This window comes from Peromyscus californicus, unplaced genomic scaffold (assembly GCF_007827085.1).
Source record: "Peromyscus californicus insignis strain IS unplaced genomic scaffold, ASM782708v3 Scaffold_17__1_contigs__length_78620276, whole genome shotgun sequence".
NCBI lineage: Eukaryota > Metazoa > Chordata > Mammalia > Rodentia > Cricetidae > Peromyscus > Peromyscus californicus.
The window spans coordinates 65,604,418-65,629,930 of NW_026294469.1; the positions used below are offsets into that span (position 1 = coordinate 65,604,418).

The window sequence follows — 25,513 nt, forward strand, 5'->3', positions numbered from 1 at the left end:
AAGAATTGATTTGGGGAAAGGATGTAAATCAGCTGTTAAAAAAATAGGCACGATCTGGATTTGTTTTGTCTAAAACATTCAAATCCTAAGAACCTGTGGTAACTTCTTTCCTCATTGCTGAATGGACACTACAGGAGTAATGTTCCTGTACCTATCAGCTATTTTAAGAAGTAGAAATTATCAGTACATTTGATATCTCCTACAAATCATTGTAGTATTAGGACCATGAATGTGGCACTCTGGTTCTCATGCATTTCCTTATCTGTGTCACATATGTAGTTATCCCTAACTGGTGGAAAGTATTAACTTTTTATCTTTTATAATACTTCTTCTCCAGTTAGCTTTCTTTCCTAGAAATACTGTATGATTCATTAATATGAACATAGTTGTATTTTTTTAATTTCACAGCAGTATTACTTGATAATAGAAAAGTTCGTTTATTTATGGTCATAACTAGAATCCCAGTGATTGAACCTTTAAGTAATGGACTGATTAGAAGGAAGACTACATAGGTAAATAGATTAATGATCTAGCCTGATCCTAGTATTAATAAGACTAAAAGATAACTAATCATAAAAATAAAATGTTTTTGTTGTAGAAAATTATAAATGTACTAGAAAGTAAACTAAAAGTTATCATCTTTTGCCACCTACAGAGAATGGTGATCAGTGTTTTAGCACATAGCTGGTTTATTTATTGGTTTCTGTGCACATACTGGTGTATGCTAGAACATCACAGTACACAGAGATGCAGGGCATCACAACTCCACATTCCGGCACGTAAGGGACGCTGTCTGAGAGGCAGCTCTGCTGATGACCTCTCCCCATCTGAGCACTCTCCCAGGGTTGGAGCTGTGCAGAGCTTTTGGATTGGGGAGGGCTCTTTTCTTCTTTTAATTAAACAATTGGGGGTGGACTGGAGAGCTGGCTCAGCCATCAAGAGCACCGGCCACCTTTCCAGAGGAAGATCCAAATGCATAGGTTCCCTCACAGGCACACAGGCAAAACATTCATACATGTAAGTAATTTTATTTTTTTTATACTTCCATGGATTTATATAAGAAATTTAGTCATTTTAACCTCCCATTCCACTTTCTCATGTCCCTCCCTCTCCCACTGAACCCTTCTTCCCAACAAGATGGGGAAGAAATTCTTATAGTTGCTGTTGAATAGAAGAGTGCTTGCTTAGGAGCGTATCTTCTTTTTTTTTTTTTTTTTTTTTTTGGTTTTTCGAGACAGGGTTTCTCTGTGTAGCTTTGCGCCTTTTCCTGGAACTCACTTGGTAGCCCAGGCTGGCCTCGAACTCACAGAGATCCACCTGGCTCTGCCTCCCGAGTGCTGGGATTAAAGGCGTGCGCCACCACCGCCCGGCCGAGCTTATCTTCTTTACAGCAACAAAAATGAGGTTTAAGTGTTCCAGTATATTGAATTATGAATCAAAATAAGACAACAGTACGAGACAGGGTAGATGAACAGTCATGACCTCTGTGAGTACTGTTTGCATGTAAGGCTTGAATCTATGCAGAACCCTGGGCAGGAGTAATTTCAGAGTAGTGTGGTACCAAGGTCAAATTAGAAATTTGTTGTGAGAGTCTTCTGTTTTTGAAATAGCTATCTACTCTGCAGTCCTAGTAAAAGTCCAAAAAGGATCAGCGAGATGGCTGAGTGAATAAAGGTGCTTGCTGCCCAATGACCTGAGGACCATCTCTGGAACCCACATAGTGGAAAGAGAGAACCTACTCCTACGAGTCCAGACAATAAGAAGTTAAAACTTTGGACATGAGGACTGTAGAAAGTGCACCCCAGAAGATTAGACACCTGTGTAACCTGATCTGTGTTCACAATAGAGAGCACTGTACCCAGGCGTCCCACTGCTGGCGGTGCTGCTCCTCCCCCAGGTGGCCCCTGCTCTAGTTTCTTTCACGAAAGCCAGTTCATGAGCTTCGCTGAATGAAGCCATGCACGGGTCACTTTGTTGTTCCAAGATTTGTCTACGTGGTGACAGGCAGTGGAGCCTCCCTCTTGGCCTTGCCCATTCTTGCATTGTGTAGTGTGGCATATTGAATGAGCTTTCCATGCCTCTTTATCCACAGTTCCTGGGCTCTTGTTTGTTTCCAGTTTTGCTACCTTGAACAGTCTTCTGCACGTCTCTGGGGGACATACACGTTTGTTCTCTTGGGTGTGTATTTAGGAGTGAAGTTGTCAGATATTGGACGGAGTAGGTGATGGTTTAGTTCCGTCAATATTGCTGGTTTTCCCAGTACCAGCACAAGTCATACATTCTCACTAGCTCCCTCCACTTCCTCCACATCCTCACCAGTCTGTTGACTGTCTGTGGAACTGTGGCTCTTCCATTTGGTACACACAGTGGCTTCTTAATTTCTCTTTGAGTAATGTTGGAAAGCTTTTCATTTGTTATTGTACATTAAATGGCCTCTTTTTTTTTTTTTTTTTTTTTTTTTGGTTTTTTGAGACAGGGTTTCTCTGTGTAACTTTGCGCCTTTCCTGGAACTCGCTCTGTAGACCAGGCTGGCCTCAAACTCACAGAGATCCACCTGCCTCTGCCTCCCAAGTGCTGGAATTAAAGGCGTGCGCCACCACCACCTGGCTAGATGGCCTCTTTTATGATGTGCCCATTTACATCTTTTGTTGTTTCTGGCTGAGTTAACTTTTTGTATTGATGTATAATTGGTATTTATTTATTTATGTTTGTTTAGTTGTTTGTTTGTTGTTTTGGTTTTTCAAGACAGGGTTTCTCTGTTGTAACAGCTTTGTCTGTCCTCGAGACATCTGTAGACCAGGCAGGCCACAAACTCACAGATCCACCTGCCTCTGCCTCCCCAGTGCTGGGATCAGAGGCATGCACCACCACCACCCAGCATGTAATTGGCTTTTATGTGTTTTATATACTAGTGTTAGTTTCCACAGGGTACTGCAGATATTTCAGCCTGGAGAGGATTGGGCCTTTTTGCTCTCCTATTAATGAGAGCACAAAGTTCATAATTTTGATGGGGCCCAGTTTGTCACTATTTTCTTTTGTTCTGCTTAATAAATCTTTATACCCTGAGGACATGGAGATACTATGTTTTCTTCTATAAGCTTTGTTTTGCCTTTAACAAGTAGGTACGGGATCTTTTTGAGTCTTTCGTATGAGGTAAGAATGCATGATAGAGTGAGGCCTGAGACAGGCTCTTCCTGCCTAGCCCAGCCTGGCATTGAATTTGTCATCTCCTGCTTAGCCTCCCAAGAGCTGGGTTATGGGTGTGCATTTCCATGCCTGGTGAAGGAGTCGTTTCTTAATACATATTCACTTGTTCAGAAAACATTATTATATAGAGAGACCTGCTCTTTCCCCTACCGAATGACTTGACATAAGCCGAGTGACCATGTATGTTGCTTGTTTCTAGGTTCTCCCTCTCTATGCTACCATGACTGTCATACGATTACCTTGGCTATGCTTCATCCTTTGCACCCATATAAATTTTAGGAGCTCCCTGGCACTCACTGATGCTTTATTAAATATATGGATTTGCACCTAAATGACAATATATCTTCCAGCCTATAAAAATAAAATGTATTTTCATTTCTTTGGAGTTTTGTTCAGAACCATTTTGCAAGAGGTATGACAGTGAGGAGTACCACTGAAGGGCATTTTGGAGATTATATTCCAGTGAGGAAGACAAACCAAACACAGATGGATAGAACTACTGTGGCAAGTAAAGAGGGGCCCATTTACTCAAAGGAGATGGAAATGTTCTCTTTTATGCCTAACACTTAAGCCCAGAACTGTCAGATGGCAGGAGAAAGCTCTGTGGACAGTATGGTACCATTTGGGTCGGGGGGACATTGAGTCTGTGAAGCAGGACAGAATTTTAGAGTTTCCCTAGGAAGTGAGAGCAGACGGTGTCTGAACGGTTAGGAAGGTGGCTGGAGATGCACTGGGTGGGGCCAGGGGAAGACCTGGCCACTATGTGAGCTGCATTCCTTATCACCTGCAGTGAGGACTTATGAAAGGTCTTAAGGAGGAGGGAACATGCTCAGACTCCCACTGTTGGCCTGTGCAGTGGACTGGAATACTAGGAAGAGCAGATGCAGGAGATCTGCTGGGAGGCTGCTGTGTTCAGTTCAGAGGAAAAAAGAGGGTTTTGAGATAGTTTCATTTTTGTTTTAAAAGAAGTTAGTAGTTCTGAAGACGGAGATAGTGGGAAATCCAGGTAAACCTGGGTTCCTGGCTTGAGTCACTGGTGGAAAAAACAGGCAGGGAGGTTTTGAGGGGCTAGGGTGAGGGAGATTGGCTCGTTAGATGTTTAGAGGTGTCTGACAGAGACTCAAGCTGTAGCCCATCTTCAGTGGAAATGCTGACAGACGGATCCTGTCATCAGTGAAGTTACTTGAAAAGATGGTGTCGAAGAGAGTTCCAGGTTCTGACCCTGCTTCTGGATCTCCGTGGAACAAGAGAAAGTGGACTTGATGTGTGAGAGGATCCCTCTGAGATGCTCTGCAGCTTTGAGCTGTAGTACCCATCTGCCTCCGGGCAGCTTGTCTCTTCCTGTGCCGCCTTGCATTGTCTGTGTGGCTCTCTTCTCCAGCTGGGATTTTTTCACGTCTTTTCTTTGCTCGCCTGAATTTTACAGGCAGAGGCTTTGCTATCAGGCCTTCTTGTCTTTCCCCCTCATTTCTTATGCCATAATAGGCTTAAGTCAAAAAGTTTTCCATTTCCTGCCAACATGTTACCTCTAGTAACAGAAATAGAAAGCTACCCTTGTTGCCCTCAACAGGAGCACTCAGGGTAGAGAAGAAGCTGCTTTTACTATACTTACCATTTTCCTGGACACAGCATCTCACTGTGTGGTCCAGGCTGGTCTTCAACTTGAGATCTCTCTGCCTCTGCCTCCACAGAGGGGAGTCTGAGAATACAGGCATATGCTACTGTGCCTGGCTCTGTTTTCATATTTTCTGAAAAATATTTCACCACAAAAAACCTTTAAACCTGTGCCTAGAAAACATTTACTTAAATGTGCTTCAACTGTTCCAAGATCCAGAGAGGCTCATGCTCAGCAGAGAACAAGAGCCGCCTTCCCAGACACTCCAGAGCTAGCCCGGGCTTAGAGAGATGTAGAGGAACCCACAGGTTCAGCCCTTCCAGGGAAGACACTCGAAATTAAGTACACACATCAATCAAGATGGTAATTCTCATCCCCAGTTAATATATAATAAAATATTAACCAAGCTAAATCAAGTGAGTTTTTAGTTTAGCTATCTAAGTGGAAAGCAATTTTGAGGTCTGTTGCATAAAGAATTTCAGTTCCGTGGTGCAGAAGCAGTGAGGTTAGGAGGCGGGGCTAGGTGAGTCATTGCTATCACTGTGGTTCGTGAAGTCCATCAGAGGGGCTGTGCAGACTCTGTCCTGCAGGGACTGTGAGCAATTTGTAGTAACTAACAGTAAACCTCTGTAACAGTCCGGCATTGGTTTTTACTTAATAAAATATTTAATCATAAATGTCTGAATTCTGCATCTCCCACAGGAAGTTATTTCGGTACCCACTGACAAGAATAATTTAGCAGTTTCATAGCTGAGCGCTTAATTACTCATAATTGTGAGGGATAAGATGTGATGAATTCTTCCTCCATGGACATACTAAATATTTTAACTAAGTAGATGACTTAAAGTAAATTAAGCTAGTGAGGTCATTTATTTCATGGTTAAATCAGATTAAGTAATAATATCACGTCTCACATCCCGTTACACAGTAATCCAAACATGACTAGCTGTTGTGGGGACAGGTGGCAGTTTGAGGGGTAGGTATTAAGTTGTAGAGGTTGCATGGTCTTTGCCCCAGTCACTAGCTCCCTAGTTACATGTAGAGTTTGTTTCTCACACTACTCGGGAGTCTTGGCACCTTTCGTTCAGTAAAGGAGTATGGTTTGTCCTGTGGTAGACTTTGTGGTAGGCCATCCTTCAAACCTTGGTAGTGAGCTTTGGAGTGACGGCCTGATTGCAGTGTTGAGAGCAGTCGGAAGGCTGTATGAGGGAACCAGAACGTTCTCTGTTAAACTTCCAGAGGAAAAAGAAACTTACATTCTGAAGTAGAGGAGACAGAATTGCAAGTACTTGGTACGTGCGCCCCTCCATCACGGCAGCAACAACCCTGTGGTGGCTTCAGAGGCTCTGGAGCCTCCTGCTTCCCATTAGGGAGGGAACAACTCGTCTCATTAAGTTAAGCTTCTTCCCTCCAGTGCCTTATTTAGCTTTAGTTCTCTTAATTCTCCTTCCCTGGTGATTTGGGTAAAGTGTGTAAAATCACTAAAGGTAAAAGGTTGAAGCAATCCCAAATTTAATAATCTATCACCTTTCTTTAGTGTATCTGTATGCAATTCCCAGCAGTTCTTTGTGAATTCATTAGAAGACAGCAAGTCATTAAAAGTTAATATGAAACTATTTGTTTCTATGAATGTGAATAAAACCACTTTGTAAGTCTGACATTTTTCCCACTCAAGAAAGACTTGCTTTGAGCCTGTCTCCATTTCCTCATCTCTAGGTTGCTCCTGGATGGAGCCCCTCTGATAGCTGTCCACAAGTCCAGGTATTACAAGAGGAAGGATGGCTTAGCCCTGGGACCAGGACCATTTGTGACTGCCTTAGAGTATGCCACAGACACGAAAGCCATAGTAGTGGGGAAACCAGAGAAGACGTTTTTCCTAGAGGCACTGAGGGACACTGGCTGTGCACCGGAGGAGGCCATCATGATAGGAGATGTAAGTAGAAGAACCTAAGGGATGTCCTGAGTTGTCTGTCATGCTGGGAGATACAGGTTCAAATCCCTGCTTCCTGGAGCAGCTTTCCTGTAGATGTTCAGTGGTATTCTGTAAAAATAGAGATGTTGTGTCTAACATGTCTCCATAGCGACTGAATGTATATATGAAATGCCATTTATACTCCAGTCAGCTAAATTCTTTATGTATCCTGCTAAAGAAAACTCCAATACAGATCTCAATTTTTTTAAATGTAGCTTTTACAGAAAACAACCTATAACAGAAGAATTCTACCATTGTTGTCTTTTTGGCATATACTTATGGAATTACTGAATCAATGTATCTATTAGCGAGGGATAGTGACCACTATAGCTCTTTGAGTAGTGGGGCGGAGCCTGGAATGAGTAGAAGCTGTGGTGATGTGCACCTTGCTTTTGGCCTCACAAATTGAAAGATATTATTTGCTATGTGTGCTGTGTACGGTAAGTTGGTATGAATGGTTCGTTGTAGCTGTAAATGACAGCATGCCAGGCTGGAAGCAACCACTAAGATTGTCTGGCCTAACCCTTATTTTCCACATTAGGAAACTGAAACCTAGAGAGGTGGGTCTCCTACCGAGCACAGCAGGATGGCGACCTCTGGGGCTGGACTCCCTCCTAGTTTCTTAGTCCCTGGTGGTGAAAGTATCACCATGGCTTCTTTCCCAAGAGTGTTTACACAGAGTTCCTTAACCCTTTATACACGTTCTTTTCTTGCATTTTAAGAAAGAAAAGCAGGGGTGGTTTGAATAGATATGGCCCCCATAGACTCACTTGTTTGAATGCTTGGCCATAGTGAGTGGCACTATTAGGAGGTGTGGCCTTGTTGGAGGAAGTGTGTCACTGTGGAGGCAGGCTTTGGGGTCTCATACATGCTCAAGCCATGCCCAGTGGGACAGTTGCTTCTGCTGCCTGCAGATCAAGATGTAGAACTCTCAGCTCCTCCTCCAGTACTGTATCTGCCTGCATGCCACTGTGAAGATAATGGACTAAACCTCTGAAACTGTAAGCCAACCCCAGTTAAATGTTTTCCTTTATAAGGGTTGCCATGGTCATGATGTCTCTTCACAGCAATAGAAACCTTAACCAAGACTTGGGGAATTTGAGGTGGCCAGTGCAGCCCATCAGTCATTGCTGGAGTTTGTTGGCAAGCTGAGTGAAGACTCTGGACTTAATGTCATTATGTTTTTCCAGGATTGCAGGGATGATGTTGGTGGGGCACAGAACACTGGCATGCTGGGCATCTTGGTCAAAACTGGTATGTATCTCCTATCTGTGCCTTTTCAAAGATAAGGGTGGAGTGGGGCATGGTGGCTCACCTTTAACCCCAGCACTTGAGAGGCTGAGCGTGGAGGATTGCAGTGAGTTTGGGGCCAGTCTGGCCTATGTAGCAAGTTCCAGGCCAGTCAGGAAACCCTGTCTCCCAGGAGCCAGGGTAGTAGAGGTCACAGTTGCAAGAAGAGCCTTGGCAGAGGTGGCAGAGCTCTTCAGAACTGAGTTTAGGACTCCAGGGAAAAGGCAGCGAGGAAGCCGTGCTGCGCAAAGGCAGGGCAGGCTGGAGAACCACAGTTTGTAGCATTTCCTAGACATGTGACTCACATCAGAGTAAGCAGGAGGCCTGTGTCATGGGGCTCTGAAAATAACCCCTGTATTGTGTGGCTGGACAATGAGGAAGTTGATCTCCAGGAACAGACCTGCTAGATGCTTTTATCCTGTCTTTTATTGTGCACTTTTTAAAAGAAATGCAGAAAACATTTTTCTTGTCTCTTAACTTATTCTGTTTTGGTGATCAAAAGCTTAGGGGCCTGGGAATACAGTTCAGTGGTAGGATGCTTGACTGCACAAGGCCCTGGGTTTGAATTTAGCACCATAGAAAACCAAGAGTTTGCAAACTATTTCCACTAAAATTAGTTTCCTTCCCACAGTCTCCCAAGTTTAGGAAAAGGAAATATCTCCTGTGGCAGGCTCTGCTAATCCAGTCTTTTGACAGCAGTACAGTGGCTGATTACCCTGTGTTCTGGGCTCAGCTCTGTGCTGACTGGCTGGCTGGATCAAGCAAGCATGAAAACATGAAGTCACAGAAGAGTTATTCCAGGACTGTGACCACAAAAGGGTGATCTCTTAAGAGCTGCTTTGAGTTTAGCAACAAAACCAAAGTGTAGATGCCTTGAGGATGTGAGGGCCAGTGAAGGATGCTCAGTAAAAAGCCGCCGACAAGGCGCTGTGTGCAGTGTGAAAATGCTCGAGCTCATGTGGGGGCTGTTTGGAGCCTTGCAAACAGTAAACACCATCACTTCAGAATGACCACAGCATCTCTTCAGATTTCTCCATCATCTCCTACCCAGGAGCATTATAGCCTTGTGATGTAAGCAACAAGGAAGCAGAGGAGAAGTCAAGAAAAACAGCCCCATCCACCCTCCCTGTGTTCTGTTTCACTCTCCTACCTTTGAGAGAACCCAAGGATAACTATTTTCCTTTCGGCTATTGAATGTCCACGAATGTTTCCCTTTTTTAGCTCATACAACTAAGGATTTATAGCAACCACCAAACCTGGATCGGTGCAGTACTGTGAATGGCCCATCTGCCCTGGCTGAGCTTGCCTACTCTGCTTTCTTTTTGTCCAGCTGTCATGGTCAGCAGCCTTCTCAGCTGCGTCACATTAGTCCTAAAGAAGCCAACATCTGAAACATGCAGTCAGTAAAGCAACTATGGCCCTCAAGAGAAGAGGCCGTTTGTACTGTTGATCTTGGGAAAACTAAGAGGAAGCCCATCATTCTAAACCGCGAGAACAGTTCAGTGGACAAGCACTAGCTGTCCCGGAATTTAAGTGACTCTGAACATCTGAATTCATATTCAGTAAGAAGCACTTTTCGTGGACTGTCTTGAGCAGTTTTGCCTCTTAGTGGTAGCATATGGTCAGTGGTCAGTTTTGTATGCTCAGCTGTTGATAAAAAAGACTTCTGAGCCGGGCGTTGGTGGCGCACGCCTTTAATCCCAGCACTCGGGAGGCAGAGCCAGGCGGATCTCTGTGAGTTCGAGGCCAGCCTGGGCTACCAAGTGAGTTCCAGGAAAAGGCGCAAAGCTACACAGAGAAACCCTGTCTCGAAAAACCAAAAAAAAAAAAAAAAAAAAAAAAAAAAAAAGACTTCTGACTTGTCCTAACTGGAATTTATTTCTGTTTAGCATGTGAAATACTGATCGAGAGGACAGTATGGTGACTCTTTATCGAATAGCATCAACATGGCTCCTTTACTTTCCCTCTCCTCGCTCTTTATTGACCCCGGAAGGCACTGGCTGCTGCTGGGAAGTGGGCAGATGTGCACACTGCTTCATTAATTCAGCCAGCATTACTGAGCACCTGCTTTGTGCCAGACACCATGACGTGGGCAACTAGACCCACACCTAAGCCACTGTGTCATTTGAGCCTAGCAGAAGCATTCCAGAATGCCATGGCTTAGACACTTGTCCCTTAGAGTACTGGCTCTAGAAAGTGGGTGGCCCAGCAGTAGTCGGGCATGCCAGGTAGAAACTCTGCCGGCAAGTTCGCTCGCAGCAGTAGTCTGCTGTGTGGACTAGTGCCTCGAGGATGTGAGGGCCAGTGAAGTATGTGTTAATCACGCTTAGACCTCTGATGCCGATTCCTTCACTGGAAGAACTCCAGTAGGACAGAACAAGAACCATCTTCTGAAAGAAGAAGTCTGTTTTGTGAGGGAAGCTAAATTCAGGGGGAGAAACCCTGATATGGCTGAAGAATAAATAGAGGTCATAGAAAAGAAGACAGTGAAAGAAAGTGAAATGCACCGCAGTCATGCAGGCCACAGGCCAGTGCCACCTCCCTCTTGGAGGGTGGAGCTGAGCTACCTTTTTTCTCCTCCTCCCTCCTCACCTCTCTTCTCTCCTGTCCATTTTTTAAAGGCATGTTTAGAGAATGCTCACCATGTGGCCATCATGATGTTAGGTGCTAGGAATCCTTCAGGGTGCAGAGCAGACGTAATCCCTGTTCCCAGGAAACTTACAGTCTCCACAGCTGTGAGTCATTAAACAAGTGGGTAGCTACAAATCAGAAACATTGTGGAGACAACTGGATGCTAGGAGGGAAGGGGAGGGGAGGGGAGGGAAGGGGAAAGGCACTGGCCCAGTAAGAGTGATGGAACGGGACCTTGTGGCCTCCTTATGGAAAACCTCCCCGACACCCCCTGCATGGACTGGTTCCCCTTTGGACTGACTGGTGTGCCAGGCCCATGAATTCCAGAGTCACAGTTAGGCAGCAGGCCTGCACTTGGCACCCGGTGTATGTCTAGTCTCCTGTTTTAAAAGCATTGATGTATTAGATCACCAGCCCATCTTTAGGACAAAGGTCAGGGAGAACATGATTCTGTGATGTGAAGGAAGCCTTACCTGTGAGGTGACCCCATACCTAGAACTATCCATTGTAAAAGATCAGAGGGCTTGGGATTTGATGAATGTGACGGTTCTCTGAATTGTGTCCCCTTACCTCCTAAAGCCTCAGGGGAAGGTGCTTTTGGGGGAGATAGAGCCGTTGATTCTCTGGTGATTGCGGGGTGCTCCTGGGTTTGCTGAACTTGGCGTCCTGGCTGTAGCTCTTGTTCACTGGCTTTGCCTTCGTTTCAGGGAAATACCGAGCCGCAGACGAAGACAAAATTAATCCACCTCCCTACCTAACTTGCGAGAGCTTCCCTCACGCTGTGGACCACATTCTGCAGCATCTCCTGTGAACCCACATGTGACGAGAGGCTGCTTGATCCACAGCGTCCATTGTCTAGACTGGATGGATCCCTTTCTAACCCAGTGGCCTCAGTAGACAGCGCCATCCAGTGATGATCCTATTGAACCTTCTTTCATTGTGCATTAATTAGAAAGAGGGGTATTGAATTGCAGCCAGCCCTAAGCTTTGCTAATCTCTTTTGTTTTGTGAAAGAAGATGAGACCTGAAGAAAGGGAGAGCCGAGATTTTGTGCCATTCCTGTTAAAATATTCATCAGGTTCACTGGGCTGGGAAGAGAAGCTCCTTGGGGAGTAGAGAAGCAGTAGTTCTCACTTCTCTTTGCTGGAAATGAGAGGGGATTGTCTGTGAGTACAGCTGAATCATACAGGGATGCACAGACAGTGCATTAGGCTGTCATGGAGATGCAGAGTTCACTGTGAAACCCAGCAGAAGAGCCAGGCCGAGTGCAAGGCAGAAGCAGCGTGGCAGGTCCTTCTGCTGAGATCCAGTGACGGACGCTGCTTTAACAGATGTGGAAAGCCAAATCTTCCACTGCACTCCCAGCACAGATGACTTCTTTTTCTCTTCATTAGCCAGAGATGACTAATTTAAATTTAGAACCCGAATTTAATTTAAAATAATATTTCCATTAATAACCTATTCATTGCAGATACCTATTATCCTGTGTAACAGTTGTTTTGGAAATTTTATGTAAAATTAAAACTATCAGTATTTTACAGATGTTTTAATTAGACATTGTTATTAACAGGAACAGTGCAGAAACTGAAATCAAGCCTTTAATGTCTTATAGACCGTGCATTTTTGAAGTTAGTGTCCACTGGGGACCTATTAACTGTACATTTGCAAGATTTCATTATTTTTGCCTCTGGCACTGTGGGAGAAATCTTTTAGGAACTATTGGGACAGATTCAAACTTTTATGTACTTCTTACTACAGTTGTAAAATGAGATCTCGTCTCGGCGCCTGGATTATTCTTCTCGTGTTAAACCCACCCAAATGAAGGAGACTAAGTAGGTAATGATTTTCCTGGTGCATTTGCATGCTGTGCTAATCTGAGGCCGTGGCAATTGTTTTACAGGGCTCTTGGGCATTGAATTATTAGAATGTAATTGTGTATCATTGCCGTGCTCACCTTATTGAGGCACACACTAATGTTAATGAGCTTCAGCATTGATGCTTGTTTAGAGATCAGCTCTGTCTTGGATGGAAGGGAACAAAGCTAAATAAATGTACTTTAGTAAGTGCTTCTTTCTTGGTTTTACAAATGCCCCAACCTACTACTTACACACTGTCAAGTGCAGATGATCACCATGCCCAGTCAGAAAGAAGTGCAGAGTGGCTGAGGGTACAGCTTCTGGTGCTTGGCGAGCAAGAGTAAGTCACTTCGACCCTCACCACACAGTATTGCTGTGAGCATCAAACGTGGGAACCCATATAAGTACTTGCCCTAGACAACCTGAAGAGGGCTGTCTTGATGAGATTGATCTGAAGGGTCAAATGCTGTGCTGCATAGACCTCGGGAAGAGCTGCACGTGGATGAAAGCTCAGCCTTGAAAGCAGCACTGCCCTGGTGCCTGGGAAGAGGCCACATCCATCTGTGGTCTGTGATCTGGGTGCCAAGGGCGATTGTTCCTTGCTGGGGAATTATTATATTCCATAGCTGCTGTGCACTAACTGCTGTGCTGGCCCAGGTTATTGTGGGAAATAAGTGTAGAAGAAAAGGCTTTTACCCCAAGGGGCTTTCTAGTTGAGAACCTAAGAGACAATACTGAAGATCAGTAGGAAGGCAGGACTCCGTGTCCTCTCTGGTGAATCCCCCAGCTGCAAGATGGAGTGAGGTGTCACGGCTTCTTGCCCAGTTCCCTCAAGTGGTCCCACATCTCTTCCCTGGCCAAGACTGAGTCATTCTTTTTATGTCTGCTGCCACACAGGCAACTGAACCAGTGGAATTTTGAACTAAATATCACAGGAATTTGATGCTCTTTGGCTGTTGTGGATGGAGGGAAGCAAACAGTGGGGCTGATGCTCTGGAGACAGGGCAGAGCTAAAGCAAAGGCAGCTCATGGTGGATCAGGTGCATTAGGGTCACAGGATGGGAGAGACCTCAGCCAGGCATCCAGCCTGGAGAAGCAGCTTGCTCAAGGGTCCCTGAGAACCATGGAAATCTTAGTTCGGGGTGTTTCTGTAACACATTTAACACACGTTAGGGCTTGTTAGCTGGCCTGTCTGGAGGTCCAGGAGGATAGTGCAGAAGCTTGTCTTAGACTTGCTAGAAACACTCCAGAAAGCGCCTCAGCCTGTTAGGCATCTTGGCCTCCCGCAGGAAATGTAACTCAGATGTCTAAGGGGCGTCCTCCACCAGCTAGCTTAGTCTTTCTTGTTGCTGTGACAAAATGCCTGTGAGAAGGAACTGGAGGAAGGGAGGGAGGGAGGTTTTAGCTTACAGTTCACAGTACAAGTCCTTCATGGTAGGGAACTCTAGGCAGCAGGAGCTTGAAGCAGCTGTCCATAGTACAGCCCCACTCAGAAGAACGTACCATACTGCTCAGGGACCTTTCTCTGTTTTATACAGCCCAGGATCTCAACACGGAAATGGTGCCACCCAGATCACATAGTTCTTACCACCTCAACAAAACTAAGATAATCCCCCATCAGCAGCCCAGAGTGGTTCTAGGTTCTATTGGGACGGCACTAGCCACCACACAGGCCATCTCATAATTAAAGGGTTATGTTGTATTGATATGAAGGGCTCACAATTATGTTATAGGCCAGAAGATGGACTAAATGATCCTATGAGAGTAGAAAGGGGCTGACGATAGGGCATGATGGGAAATGACGGGTCTCATGAGCACTGAACACACCGTGGTGGAGTATGAGCCAATCCAGTGGCCCCACACAGCTGCAGGTTGGGTGCAGTTCTGCCTGCCTGCCCGCCACACCATGTCTCAGAGCCTATCATAATGACAAGGCACAGAACAGAGACCACCTCACTGTGGTGGCTCTGCATAGGAAAGGGACCACCCCACTGTGACAGCTCCACAGATGTCTCCAGGTGTGATGTCAGAGGCTACCGTGGAATGATAGCACTGTCACTTCATCCTTAATCCCACACTTTAAAAACCCAGGATCCTGTGGGGCGGGGAAGGTAGAAACACCCTGTATTTATTATGTTCAGTTAGCTTTGGATCAGTGGTTCCAGTAACATGAAATTAAAGACCTTAGGCGCCTGCAATAAAAAATTTTTAAAACTGCATTAATCTGTTTGACCAAAACACTCCTCCCTGAGTGGCAAAATGAATCCCTTTTTCATATTTCAGTCATTTGTGTGGAGCCATGTTTACATTATCGTGTTTATTTGTCATAAATCACAAAGACTTTTTCCACATAAATTCATGAGGGTTCTGCTGGCGTTTTATGATACCAGCCATCAAGACCTACTAGCTAGAAGCACATTTCAGTCTTTAAGAGGCAGCCGTGAGACACGAAGTCAAAAACCTTATAAACTGCATAGATCACTCACAGCTTTGAGTATCTGCAAGAGTCTGCTTCCATGTCATACACACTGGGACTGTTTCCATGACTGACGTGCCTGAGGAATTTGCATTTATTAAGTGCTTACTAAGATGAGTATCTTCTAGTCAGCGTGCTGAGGCATATAAAAAAAAAAACCTAACAATATAAAGGACTCCGACAAATTCAAAACAATGGTAGACTTTCTGTATGGAGTGCAAAGACTGAGTGCTTGGGAAGAGTTTTCATAACTTCTGGGGCCTACGCTGTTTTAAAGAACATTCCATTAAATCAGTAGGAAAGGAAGAAGGACCTCAGACCGTGGAGCTTGCGTCTGAGGAGGGCAAACGGAATCCAACACACAGCTGCCAATACAGTGCTCGCGACTGGTGATGCCGACGAGCACTGACAGTTAGGCTGGGTTACCGGAGCTAAGTGTGGTCCACCAGCTAGGTATCTAAAGGATGCCAGTGGTACAGGAGCAAGGGGTGACGAACCCCAGCTGCCAGCATTTTGAGAATGATGTTCAGATGCAAGTCCCTCGCTGCTGTTTCTATGCAGATTAGATCTGGCAATGTTAGGCCTAAATTTCCATGTTGACCTGGGCTTAGTCACTGCTGTGTCCTTCAGAGAGTCTCTGGCCCTCACCAGTTCACCTCCCTCTCTGCCTCCGCCTCCTGCTATACCTAGCACTCATTACTCATGTGGTATCAACTTCCTTGCTACCATAGGCATTGGAGTTGTGAACTCTGATTTACAATGAATAACAATAAAATACCCCACATGTTGGATTAAGTCAAATTTTATTTATTCCAACTACTAAGAAGTCAACTCCTCATACTATATAAAATATGTGTATAATCTTTTTTAAATGCATGTGTGTGCATGTGCACATATGTTCTAGAGACCAGAGAACTACCTCAAGTGTCACCCTCAGAAACACCATCCACCTCCTTTGAGACAGGATCTCATTGGCCTGGAGCTCACCAATCAGGCCAGCCTGCCTGGCCAGTGAGCCGGGGTTGCCTCCTGTTCTCTGCTACTTCCCCAACACTGGGGTTTTAACATGCACCACTAGACCTGGCATTTTTATGTGAATGGTGGGGATCAAGCTCAGGTCCTCCCATTTGTAAGGCAAGCCAACTGAGCTATCTTCCCAGCCCTTTAACCTACTGAAAAATTAACTCTAGGCCCCTCTAGAGTTCAGAGGACATCTCAGAAGAGGGGACAGAAAAAATGTTAGAGCTGGATGACTGGGAGATCAGCTACAAAGCACTCTCTGCTAAGCATGTCCTAGTTCTACAATCACGAACTCACAGCAGCTCCAGGTACCTGTGCCAAGCTGCACAAGACTGGGGCCTATTGCAGGGCAGGGCAGTGGTGGTGCATGCCTTTAATCCCATTACTCGGGAGGCAGAGGCAGGTGGATCTCTGTGAATGTGAGGCTAGCCTGGTCTACAGAGTGAGTTCCAGGATAGCCAGGGCTGTGTTACACAGAGAAACCCTGTCTCGGGAGGGGCGAGGAGGGAAAGACTGGGCCTATCAATCAGTCACGGTTTGGGGAGGGGCTTATGGGTCTCTACCCTTCCCTGGGTAACTGTTGTTTATTGATGGATGCTGGGGGGAGTCATTATATTCAGTTGTATGCCCACAGATGAGCCCACCAGTTCCAATGAATAGTTCCATACCCATGGTCGTGCCTTGGTTAAACTCAATGAGTAATAAAACAAAACAAAACAACAAAACAAAAAAATTATCAAGGGAAAGGGAGGGAGAGGTGATGGGAGTAGGAGGGAGGGAAGAGAGGGTAGGGGATGAGAGTAACCAGAATACATTAAACACATGTATGAAACTGTCAAATAAATTTAATTTAATAAATAGGGGGCTGGAGAGATGGTTCAGTGGTTAGAGCACTTGCACTCTTTTAGAGGACCCTAGTGTGGTACACAGCACTCATGCTGGGCAGCTCACAACTGCCTATGACTCTGGCTATGGGTGACCCAGGGGAGCTGACGCACTCCTCTGGCCTCCGTGGCATCCTTACACGTGTGACATACACTCACGCAGAACAAATAACTGTAGACACTCTAGAGTAAACCCCTGTACTAGCTGGTCTCCTTTCTCAAACCCCCACTAACGGGGAAGAACCGAGAATCACAAGCCCACAGGACTGGCCAGTGGGAGAACGCAGGTGAGAAGGTCTAGCAATGGAAGATGCAGAGTAGATGGATGGACGCTCAGCGAACTGAGCAGCAAATTCAAGACAAGGCCAAACCTTACACACACACACACACACACACACACACACACACACACACACACACACACACACACACACACATACACACTCATCCTGCAGGACACTTGCAGAGACTGCAGTCTTCCAGACACCAGGAGAGTGAAATGTGAGGCAGGGCTGAAAAGCCAAGTGCTTGAAATTTAGCTAACAAACTAACTGGGATCCAGAAGCCCTGAGTAGCCGGGGCAGAGAATGGAGACTTTCCTTTATTCTCTGGGAAAACAGAAGCTAAGAGCTTGGGGACGGGAAGGATGGTGGCAGGCAGTGGTCATGGCGGTCAGCTGGGGCCCGACGGACTGAAAAGAGAGGATGGGGACAAATATGGTTCTGTGCTGGTCTCCTTCCCCTGGAGCAGAAGCAGCAGGGAGAATGGAGTTACAGGAGGCGTTCAGCTGTTTAGGAGAGCATATTGCTGGGTGGGTTAGTGCAGCACTTTGACCCCAACCCTCAGAAGGCAGAGGCAGGTGGGTCTCTGTGAGTTCAAGGACAGCCTGGTCTACAGAGCAAGTTCCAGGCCAGCCAGCACCACACAATGAGACCTTGTCTTGGAAGAAAGGGAAGGAGGGAGGGAGGGAGGGAGGGAAGGAGGGAGGGAGGGAGGGAAGGAGGGAGGGAGGGAGGGAGGGAGGGAGGGAGGGAGGAGGGGGGGCTGGATACTGATGGTATCTGACAGGCTTGAGAATGTGTTATAAGAAAGAAATTAAGAACAGAGACTAAGAAAATACTTTTCTCCAAAATGAAGACCTCAGTTCACAAATAAGGAACACCACAGGAAACTTCTTCAAAATTTTATAGTCGAATTGTGAGAAAAACCTCCATTGCCTGACTTGCAACCCAAATCTTCCCTTTGCTGACACCCATGACACAAGATCTCACGTTTCCAAAATAATACAGCTGTCCAAATTCATGCAGCGTTCAAGGATAATCTCTTCCCTTCCATCCTAGTCACACTGTGGAGGCTCTCGCTGCCTCTGGCCAGGTCTGGCTGAGTGCAGCTTTACACAGACTCAAACTTCTCTTGCCAGTCCAAGTATCTCTCACTCAGATTCTTTGCTGAAGGCTTGGTGTGAGCCAACACATCCAAAAAGTCCTCTGTGGTCACGGTATCCAGCTGGATCCCAGGTAAATTGCTGCTTTCTAGACAAAAAGGCAACAGTCAGGACGCAGCGTTGCACCTCGAGATGACGAGTTCTTGAAAGGCTACTGGGCCAGGTCTGCGGACAGTGCATGATATCTCGTTCTTGGCAGCTAATGCAGCTCAAAGGCACATCTGAAGAGGGCTATCGGGGGAACTTTTGACGTGCAACTGAGGCTTTCAGGCCTGACCTCCCCCACCCTGCCTCCAAAGGGGACTTAAACATACTGTTATCAAAGTACTATGTGCTATTTGTCTAGTACCTCAGGTGGGTCCAGCCCCACATCAGCGTGTGCCAGAAAAAAAAATAAAAACCCAGCAATGGGAGTCTTGCAGCAGAGGATGCAGCTGAGTACATGGGGGATGATGATCTGACTACAGAGCGTACAAATGTAAAAACCACAGAGCCTGGAAAACCAGGCGCCAGGCTCCACCTGCTGGTCAGAGTGGGTGGGACTTTTGCACGCAAAGCAAGCACTCTGCCACTAAGCTGTGTCCCTTTTAGTATTTGTACTTTGAAACGGGGTCTTGTTAAGTTGCCCAGGCTAGCCTTGAGCTCACTATGTGACCCAAGTCGCCTTAAACTTGATCCCACCTTAGGTCCCAAGTGGCTGGGTACAAGCATGCGCCACCACATCCCTCCAAGAGTTGGGATAGTAAGCACAAATTTCTCTCCCAAGCCGCCATCACCGTGGGACACCAACCATACCTGACTGGTGATTTTCAAGCACATTGAAGATCTTTCTCACAGGCCTCATGGCTGCCTCCCTGCAGACTAGCTTAATGTCAGAGCCTGAGTAGCCCTCTGTCTCCTGAAAGCGTACAAAGCCAGGATCAGTCAGCAGGCAGAATGCTAGTGTCCACTTCATTCTTGTAGGCAGGATCCAGTGTCGGACACTGGCTTAGAATTTTGTCATCCCTGTTCACTATGCCAGCATCCCTGGGGAAGCAGTGCTGGAGGGAGAGAAGGTGCTAACAAGTCCAGCTAACTGGCCATCTGGGCGACAGACTCCTCATACCTTCAAATACGTTGTGAGATGCCAGCTGGAGCACTGGACACCCAGTGTTGCCTAGTGGGGCCTTGATCCTAAGTCCACGATGGCTACAGTGAGTATTTTGTTCATGTGTTAAATAAGGCCATTCTTGCTTTTGAGGGACTTTCGAAAACATTGGGTTCAAATGTCTACCCGCAGCAGATATCCTGGGAATGATGCCTGTGATGGTTGTTCTTGACTGTCAACTTGACTACATCTGGAATTAACTAAAACCCAAGCAGCCGGTAAATCTGTGAGGGATATTTTAATTCAGATCTTTCAAGGTGGGAAGATCCACCTTCAGTCTGGGCCACACCTTCCGCTGGCAGCCTTTATAAAGGACATGGAAGAAGGAAGCTTGCTCTGTCTGCTTGTCCTCACTCTCGCTAGCAAGTCCATTCCCTCACTGGCATTAGAGAACTATTCAACTACGTCTCTGGAACTCTGGAGTGTACTGAAGATCAACTGAGACATCCAGCCTCCTGGACTGAACAACCACTGGATTCTTGGGCCTTACGACGGTAGACAGCCATTGTTGAAGTGGCTGGACCACAGCCTGTAAGCCATCCTAATATATCCCCTTCGTATGTGTATGCCTACACATGTATACTGAATAGACATATACTCATTTTATAAGTTCTGTTTCTCCTGTGAACCCCAATTAATACAATACCCAATGAGGATTAACAAGATACATATCATCTCGGGCTTTTCTCTGCAAAGGATTCGTCAGTTCATCACAATAACCCTCTCTGGATTCTCTGCTACAGGTGCAGGATTTGACATTGGGCTCTCTGAATCTGCACCGTGTGCTACTCCCTGCAGCTCCCATTTTCGGCTCCACCATAGCCCAGTCTCCCGGAGCTCATTCTTTCATGGGGAGGGGTCCACTGCCCTGCTGGGCAGCTTGGAGCCTCCCTCTCAGGCTGCCCACCTGGCTCAGCACGTTGTACTCCAGCTCTGTGTGCAGCTCCAGGGCATGGCTCTTGCTCACAGGGGGCAGCCAGTGGTAGATCATGGCTTGTCTGGCCTCTTGGCTGGGGAGACCAACCAGAATCCTCTTCTCTAGGCGCCGTAACATGGCACAGTCCAGCTCCCTGTATCACAAGACAAGAAATGGATGGAGCGGCAAACAGTGCTTTGGATAGACACACAGACAGACAGAGTTCTTACATCTGTTTGTTTGTTTGTTTGTTTGTTTGTTTGTTTATTGCATGTGTGCATGGCACATGTGTGGAGGTCAGGGGACAGATTTTGGAAGTTGGTTCTCTCTTCCTACCATGTGGGTCCCAGGGATCAAACTCAGGTCATCAGGCTTGGAGGCAGCTGCCTTTACTCACCGAACCATCTCACTAGCCCCAGGAACTATATTCTTAGGGCAATTTGGCTCTACAAGAGCCCCGACAATTTTGTATCTTAATTGTTACTGTATCTATAACTGAGTAGTCAGGGCAGTTACTTCATGTTGTTTGAAGAAAGAGGAAAAAATTTAAAGATGTGAAAAAACTGATGAAAAGGAAGAGGGAGGAAGAGAGAGCACCTTCAAGACTTCCCACGTGAAGGAGGCACTTTAGTGACAATGGCAGAGACAGCTCACAACTAGGCAGGTGACATCTCAGTGAGATTTTAGTATCAACTGCTGGACTTGATCTTGCCAGCGAGTCGACTATTCTGTACCATCACCTGAGCACTCCCGGAGTACATTCACTTTTCTGAAACTCATCTGTCCTGGAGCGAATAACCACCTCACTCCACTGCTCTGGTGAACTCAGCACCAGTACCCTCCTTCCTAGGTGCCCAGTGACAACGTAGCCTTATGAAACACTCGTCCCTGCTTCCAGTAGGCCAGGCTTACACAATTTCACACTAGTAGGTAGTTTTCACAAACTTCTTAATTTGAAAAATTCAGTAGAAAAGTAGAATAAAAGAATGCAATCCATCTATATCCCTGCCGTCTTGACTCAGTAGCCAACAACACCTGGCCACATCTGCCCCATGGAGCTTCCCATGTAGTCTTACTAAGCTTTTCTAGCTAAACTGCACCACTGACTCCATCTCCAAATTCCACTCTCTCATGCCAAAAATCTCTCTGCAGGATTTTCCAACCAAATACCATGGACATGTATTGTTTACAGTCATGTCTCCTAAACCTGTTACTCAAAGCCAGCCTCTCTGTCCCAGAGAGAAGGAATGGGGCTCATTGTAAAATCCTGTGCAACCTAAATTCATCTCATTTTTCTTGTGGCACTATGTGACAGGTCTTCCTGTTACCCGGCTGCAGATGAAAGCTGTGAAAATATATATATATCTCAACATCAGCGACATGGTGAGATCATCTGATGATAGCCGAACTCTCTATTACAAAGGGCACATCTTCTAGTAAGTATTAAACATTGTGTGTACAAGCCTTTGACACCACATGATTTCCCTAGCCTCTCTCAACTAGTAGTTGTAGAATCTGTTGGTGACCTTTATTTGAAGGAATCATTGTTCACATAAGCTTTCATGTAGTGAGTTAATATTGTTTTCGTCCCAGATGTTTTACTAGGAATCCTGTGGCATTATACATCACCACTATGTAGAGAGGAGCTTTTCCTCACCAGTGGGGGGCTGCTTGGTTACCTTAGCTTACCTTGCTATTAATGGTTCTTTTTGTGTGTGATCTGTGAATTCTTCATATATATATTAAATATTCAAACTCCCAAAAGTCTAGAAACATTTAGTTTTCTATACTAGAAATGAGGAAATGCTTGTGTGCTCACCCACCTACACCACTGATAAAAAGTAACAATCGAGTCACGTGTAATCCAGTGGTCAGGGGGCTTAAGGAGGACTGAGGGGTAGGGGTCAGCCTGAGCTACGCTGAAAGAACTTTCCTGAGAGAGAAGGGAGGGTGGGAATGGAGGAGGACTTTAACTTAACCAAGATGGTGTTTAAAGTTGAGAGGGGACACAGTCACCCCCACTTCCTCCTGCAACACCCTAAAACAACACTGAAAAGGTTTGCAAGTGGCATAAACCTACAAAGGCAAATGGAACAGGAGAGCTGGTAACAACAGCAAAACCCTTAAGCTGGAGAGCGCACTTTCCAGTGAGAGCTGAGAAGCTGCTTTCTAATCAAGCAGTGAAGAAAGCCAAGACACACACACACACACACACACACACACACACACACACACACATACACACACACACACACACACACACACATACACACACACACACACACACACACACACACACACACACACACACACACACACATACACACACACACACTAGAGACCTGGGATTGGCAATATCTCTTTCCTTTGGGGCTGAGGTGAAGATCAAGAGGAAAGGGAAGATGGGTTAAGAAACAGATCACAGATTTCTTCCCTGCATCCTATGGAGAGGACTGCCTCCACCATACTCGGCAGGCGATAATGTGGAGCATCTCTGCTTTGAGTTGAAACAGTGTGCTGTGTTGACGGCATGATGTAAGTCCCCACTCAACAGTAAGGTGCCAGCTTCCTACCCCTACACGACTGGCAGCCAAGTGCTTGTCTTCCAGGCAAGAGACTCCAAGAATTTTCATTTTGCAGCTTGAGCATCCAAAGAGAAAAATGAGAAGCTGCTGAGGGTTTTCCAACACAACAGCCCTGTCAGGTCCCTACACATGGAGCCATATGGGTGAACCCTCCCCACAGGCACAGAGCTTCCTCAGGCATTTTTAGTGTGCTCATAAACATGATCAGGCAAGAGAGAGAGACTGTTTCTATGGACGGCTTCTAACACAAGACAGACCTGAAAACAAGCAGACAGGGAACGAATCTTAAGGAAAACAATAAAAAAAAAACCCCACTGTTCTCAAAAATAAAATAAACATGTTGTATCTATGAAACAAGAACAGATTGCCATTTAAAAAGAATCATTCAGAGGGGAAAAAAACAGCAAAACAAAAGAGATGAAATTAAGAGCATATAGGAAAGTTTAAAATGGAAAACTAGCAAGTTCCTAGAACAAGAAAGACATACATTAAGAAATTCAAAAGGATAAAGAAAAGATTTTTCCCTTACTATTGCATGCTGCTCAAATTTTAATTATGGTATAGAACTTGAACAAAATTAATAGTTTAGATAAACAAAGTTAATAAACCTCTATTATCACACACATGTTTCAGGGCTGGAGCCATGGCTCAGCAGTTAAGAGCACTGGCTGCTCCTCCAGAGGACCCAGTTGGATTTCCGGCATCCACACGGCAGCTCACAACTGTCTGGAACTCCAGCCTCAGGAGACCTGATGCCCCCTTCTGACCTTCACAGGCACCAGGCACACTGGCGGTTCACAGATAAACACACAGGCAAAACACCCATACACATGAAACAGCTTTAAAACTTGTATCAGTATCTAGGAACAATGACAGCAGTCAAACACAAGTACCCCATACACTCAGAACCCTTCAAAACCTCTGAAATAGCGTGTTCACATTTAATGTTACCTGTAGGAACAGCCCTCTGTCTGAATACTGACATGCACTGGTAGGCCTCAAGCATCTTTGTTCTACAACTCTCCATAGCAACTCTCTTGCTGTGCCAATTTCACAGATTTGCTTTGGGTTCCTAGCTCCATCATACTCAATGAAGGAAAGATTCTTTTTGAATGAGAACATTAGTCTGGAAGGCCAACAGACCAATACCAGGAATTCCAGAGAAAATAACAGAGGAATCTCAGGAAGATGACAACTCAAGGTCCAGATTCCTAGTGAAAGGTTTTCTGTATTTGAAATGTTAATGAGACCTAAAGTTTAAACAGCATACTAACTGTTGGTTTGAAGCATTTTACAGATGCTTTTCACTTACTTTTCACCACACCAGGAGGCTGTGCTATCCTTGCCTGCATTTTGAAGATGAGGAAACAAAGGCTTGAGAAGGGTAAGTAGCTCACCTGAGCTACTGACGCCTCAGGGCTGACAGGATGACTTACAAAACTGAGGCTGACACCATTCTCTGCCCACTGACTCCCAAGCTGCCTCATGGTGAGATTTCGGAACACCAAGAACAAAGAAAGGATGACAGAATTTTCCAGAGAGAAAAAACAAGTTACATACAATGGATTAAACACAGCACTTCTCAAGCCACACATGGTGGTGCATACCTGGAATTCTAGAACTTGGGAAGCTGAAGGAAGAGGACCAAGTGCTCAGGATTAGTCTGGGCTGCACAGCAAGTTCTGGGCCAGCCTGGGCAGCAGAGCAAGATCACGTCTAACTAAAAACAACAGCAGCAAACTTTATCCATAGCAACATGAGATGGTAAAAGAGACCAATGCCTTTAAGATTCTGAGGAAAAAAAATAATTTCTAATAAAAAAATCTATAGCTTGATCAAGCTATGGATTGACAATACAGTTAGCTTCCACATGTGAAACCTAACCAATAAAACGTACCAAAGCTGGGCAGGATCCAGGCACCAGAGGACCTGATACAGAGGAGGAAATCACCGGGTGGCAAGGCTAGAGCTCGGTCCCCTCTGCATCCACAGTGCACAGGACAAGCAATTCAGTTTGGACCTGGTATGAAGGTTCTAGAAGACATCCCTGCAAGGAGAAGAGTTTGCCAGAATCGTACATCTGAGGCTATCAAGCAAGTGTTGATTGGACACTACCTAACTCTTGTCCCCATCTCATCCTGAGTGGCTTCTTCATAGGAAGATCAAGACAACAGAAGCACACGGAGGGGGTGGGACAGCGATTATTCAATACAGATGTCTGTATTGATCAACTAATGCCCTAAAGTGAGAGATTTACCTCAAAACTGCTTGTGGGTACAAAATAAGTGCAAGTCTCTGACAGGCAGGCCTGATGAATGCACTCTTAATGACATCAATAATCATATAATCATATGAGAGAGGAAACAAAGGACAAATGGAATGTACCCAGAAATCATTCTTTATGCCAATATATTTATATAAAAAATGTAACCTGTGGCCACCAGGAAAGACTCCTCCTGGCTCTTGCACT

The 25,513-nt window shown here is 45.6% G+C and overlaps 2 protein-coding genes across 12 annotated transcripts in view; one reads left to right on the forward strand and one right to left on the reverse strand.

Annotated features, from left to right (window-relative positions):
* Hdhd2 (haloacid dehalogenase like hydrolase domain containing 2) overlaps window positions 1–12,781 on the forward strand; it is a 29,609-nt gene extending 16,828 nt beyond the window's left edge. The window contains exons 6-8 of the mRNA XM_052742579.1: window positions 6,539–6,755; window positions 7,985–8,048; window positions 11,423–12,781. Coding sequence (XP_052598539.1) covers window positions 6,539–6,755; window positions 7,985–8,048; window positions 11,423–11,526 — 385 coding nt within the window. The 3' untranslated portion in view covers window positions 11,527–12,781. The remainder of the gene's footprint in view (window positions 1–6,538; window positions 6,756–7,984; window positions 8,049–11,422) is intronic.
* A 5,339-nt stretch (window positions 12,782–18,120) lies between these two features.
* Katnal2 (katanin catalytic subunit A1 like 2) overlaps window positions 18,121–25,513 on the reverse strand; it is a 69,142-nt gene continuing 61,749 nt past the window's right edge. For 10 of the 11 annotated variants that reach the window (XM_052742592.1, XM_052742580.1, XM_052742589.1 and 7 more), the window contains 3 exons: window positions 20,450–20,612; window positions 19,191–19,293; window positions 18,121–18,483 (listed from right to left, as the gene is read on the reverse strand). In XM_052742592.1, the coding sequence (XP_052598552.1) occupies window positions 18,344–18,483; window positions 19,191–19,293; window positions 20,450–20,612 (406 nt within the window). In that variant the 3' untranslated portion in view covers window positions 18,121–18,343. The remainder of the gene's footprint in view (window positions 18,484–19,190; window positions 19,294–20,449; window positions 20,613–25,513) is intronic. The other variant, XM_052742583.1, reaches the window with a different exon arrangement.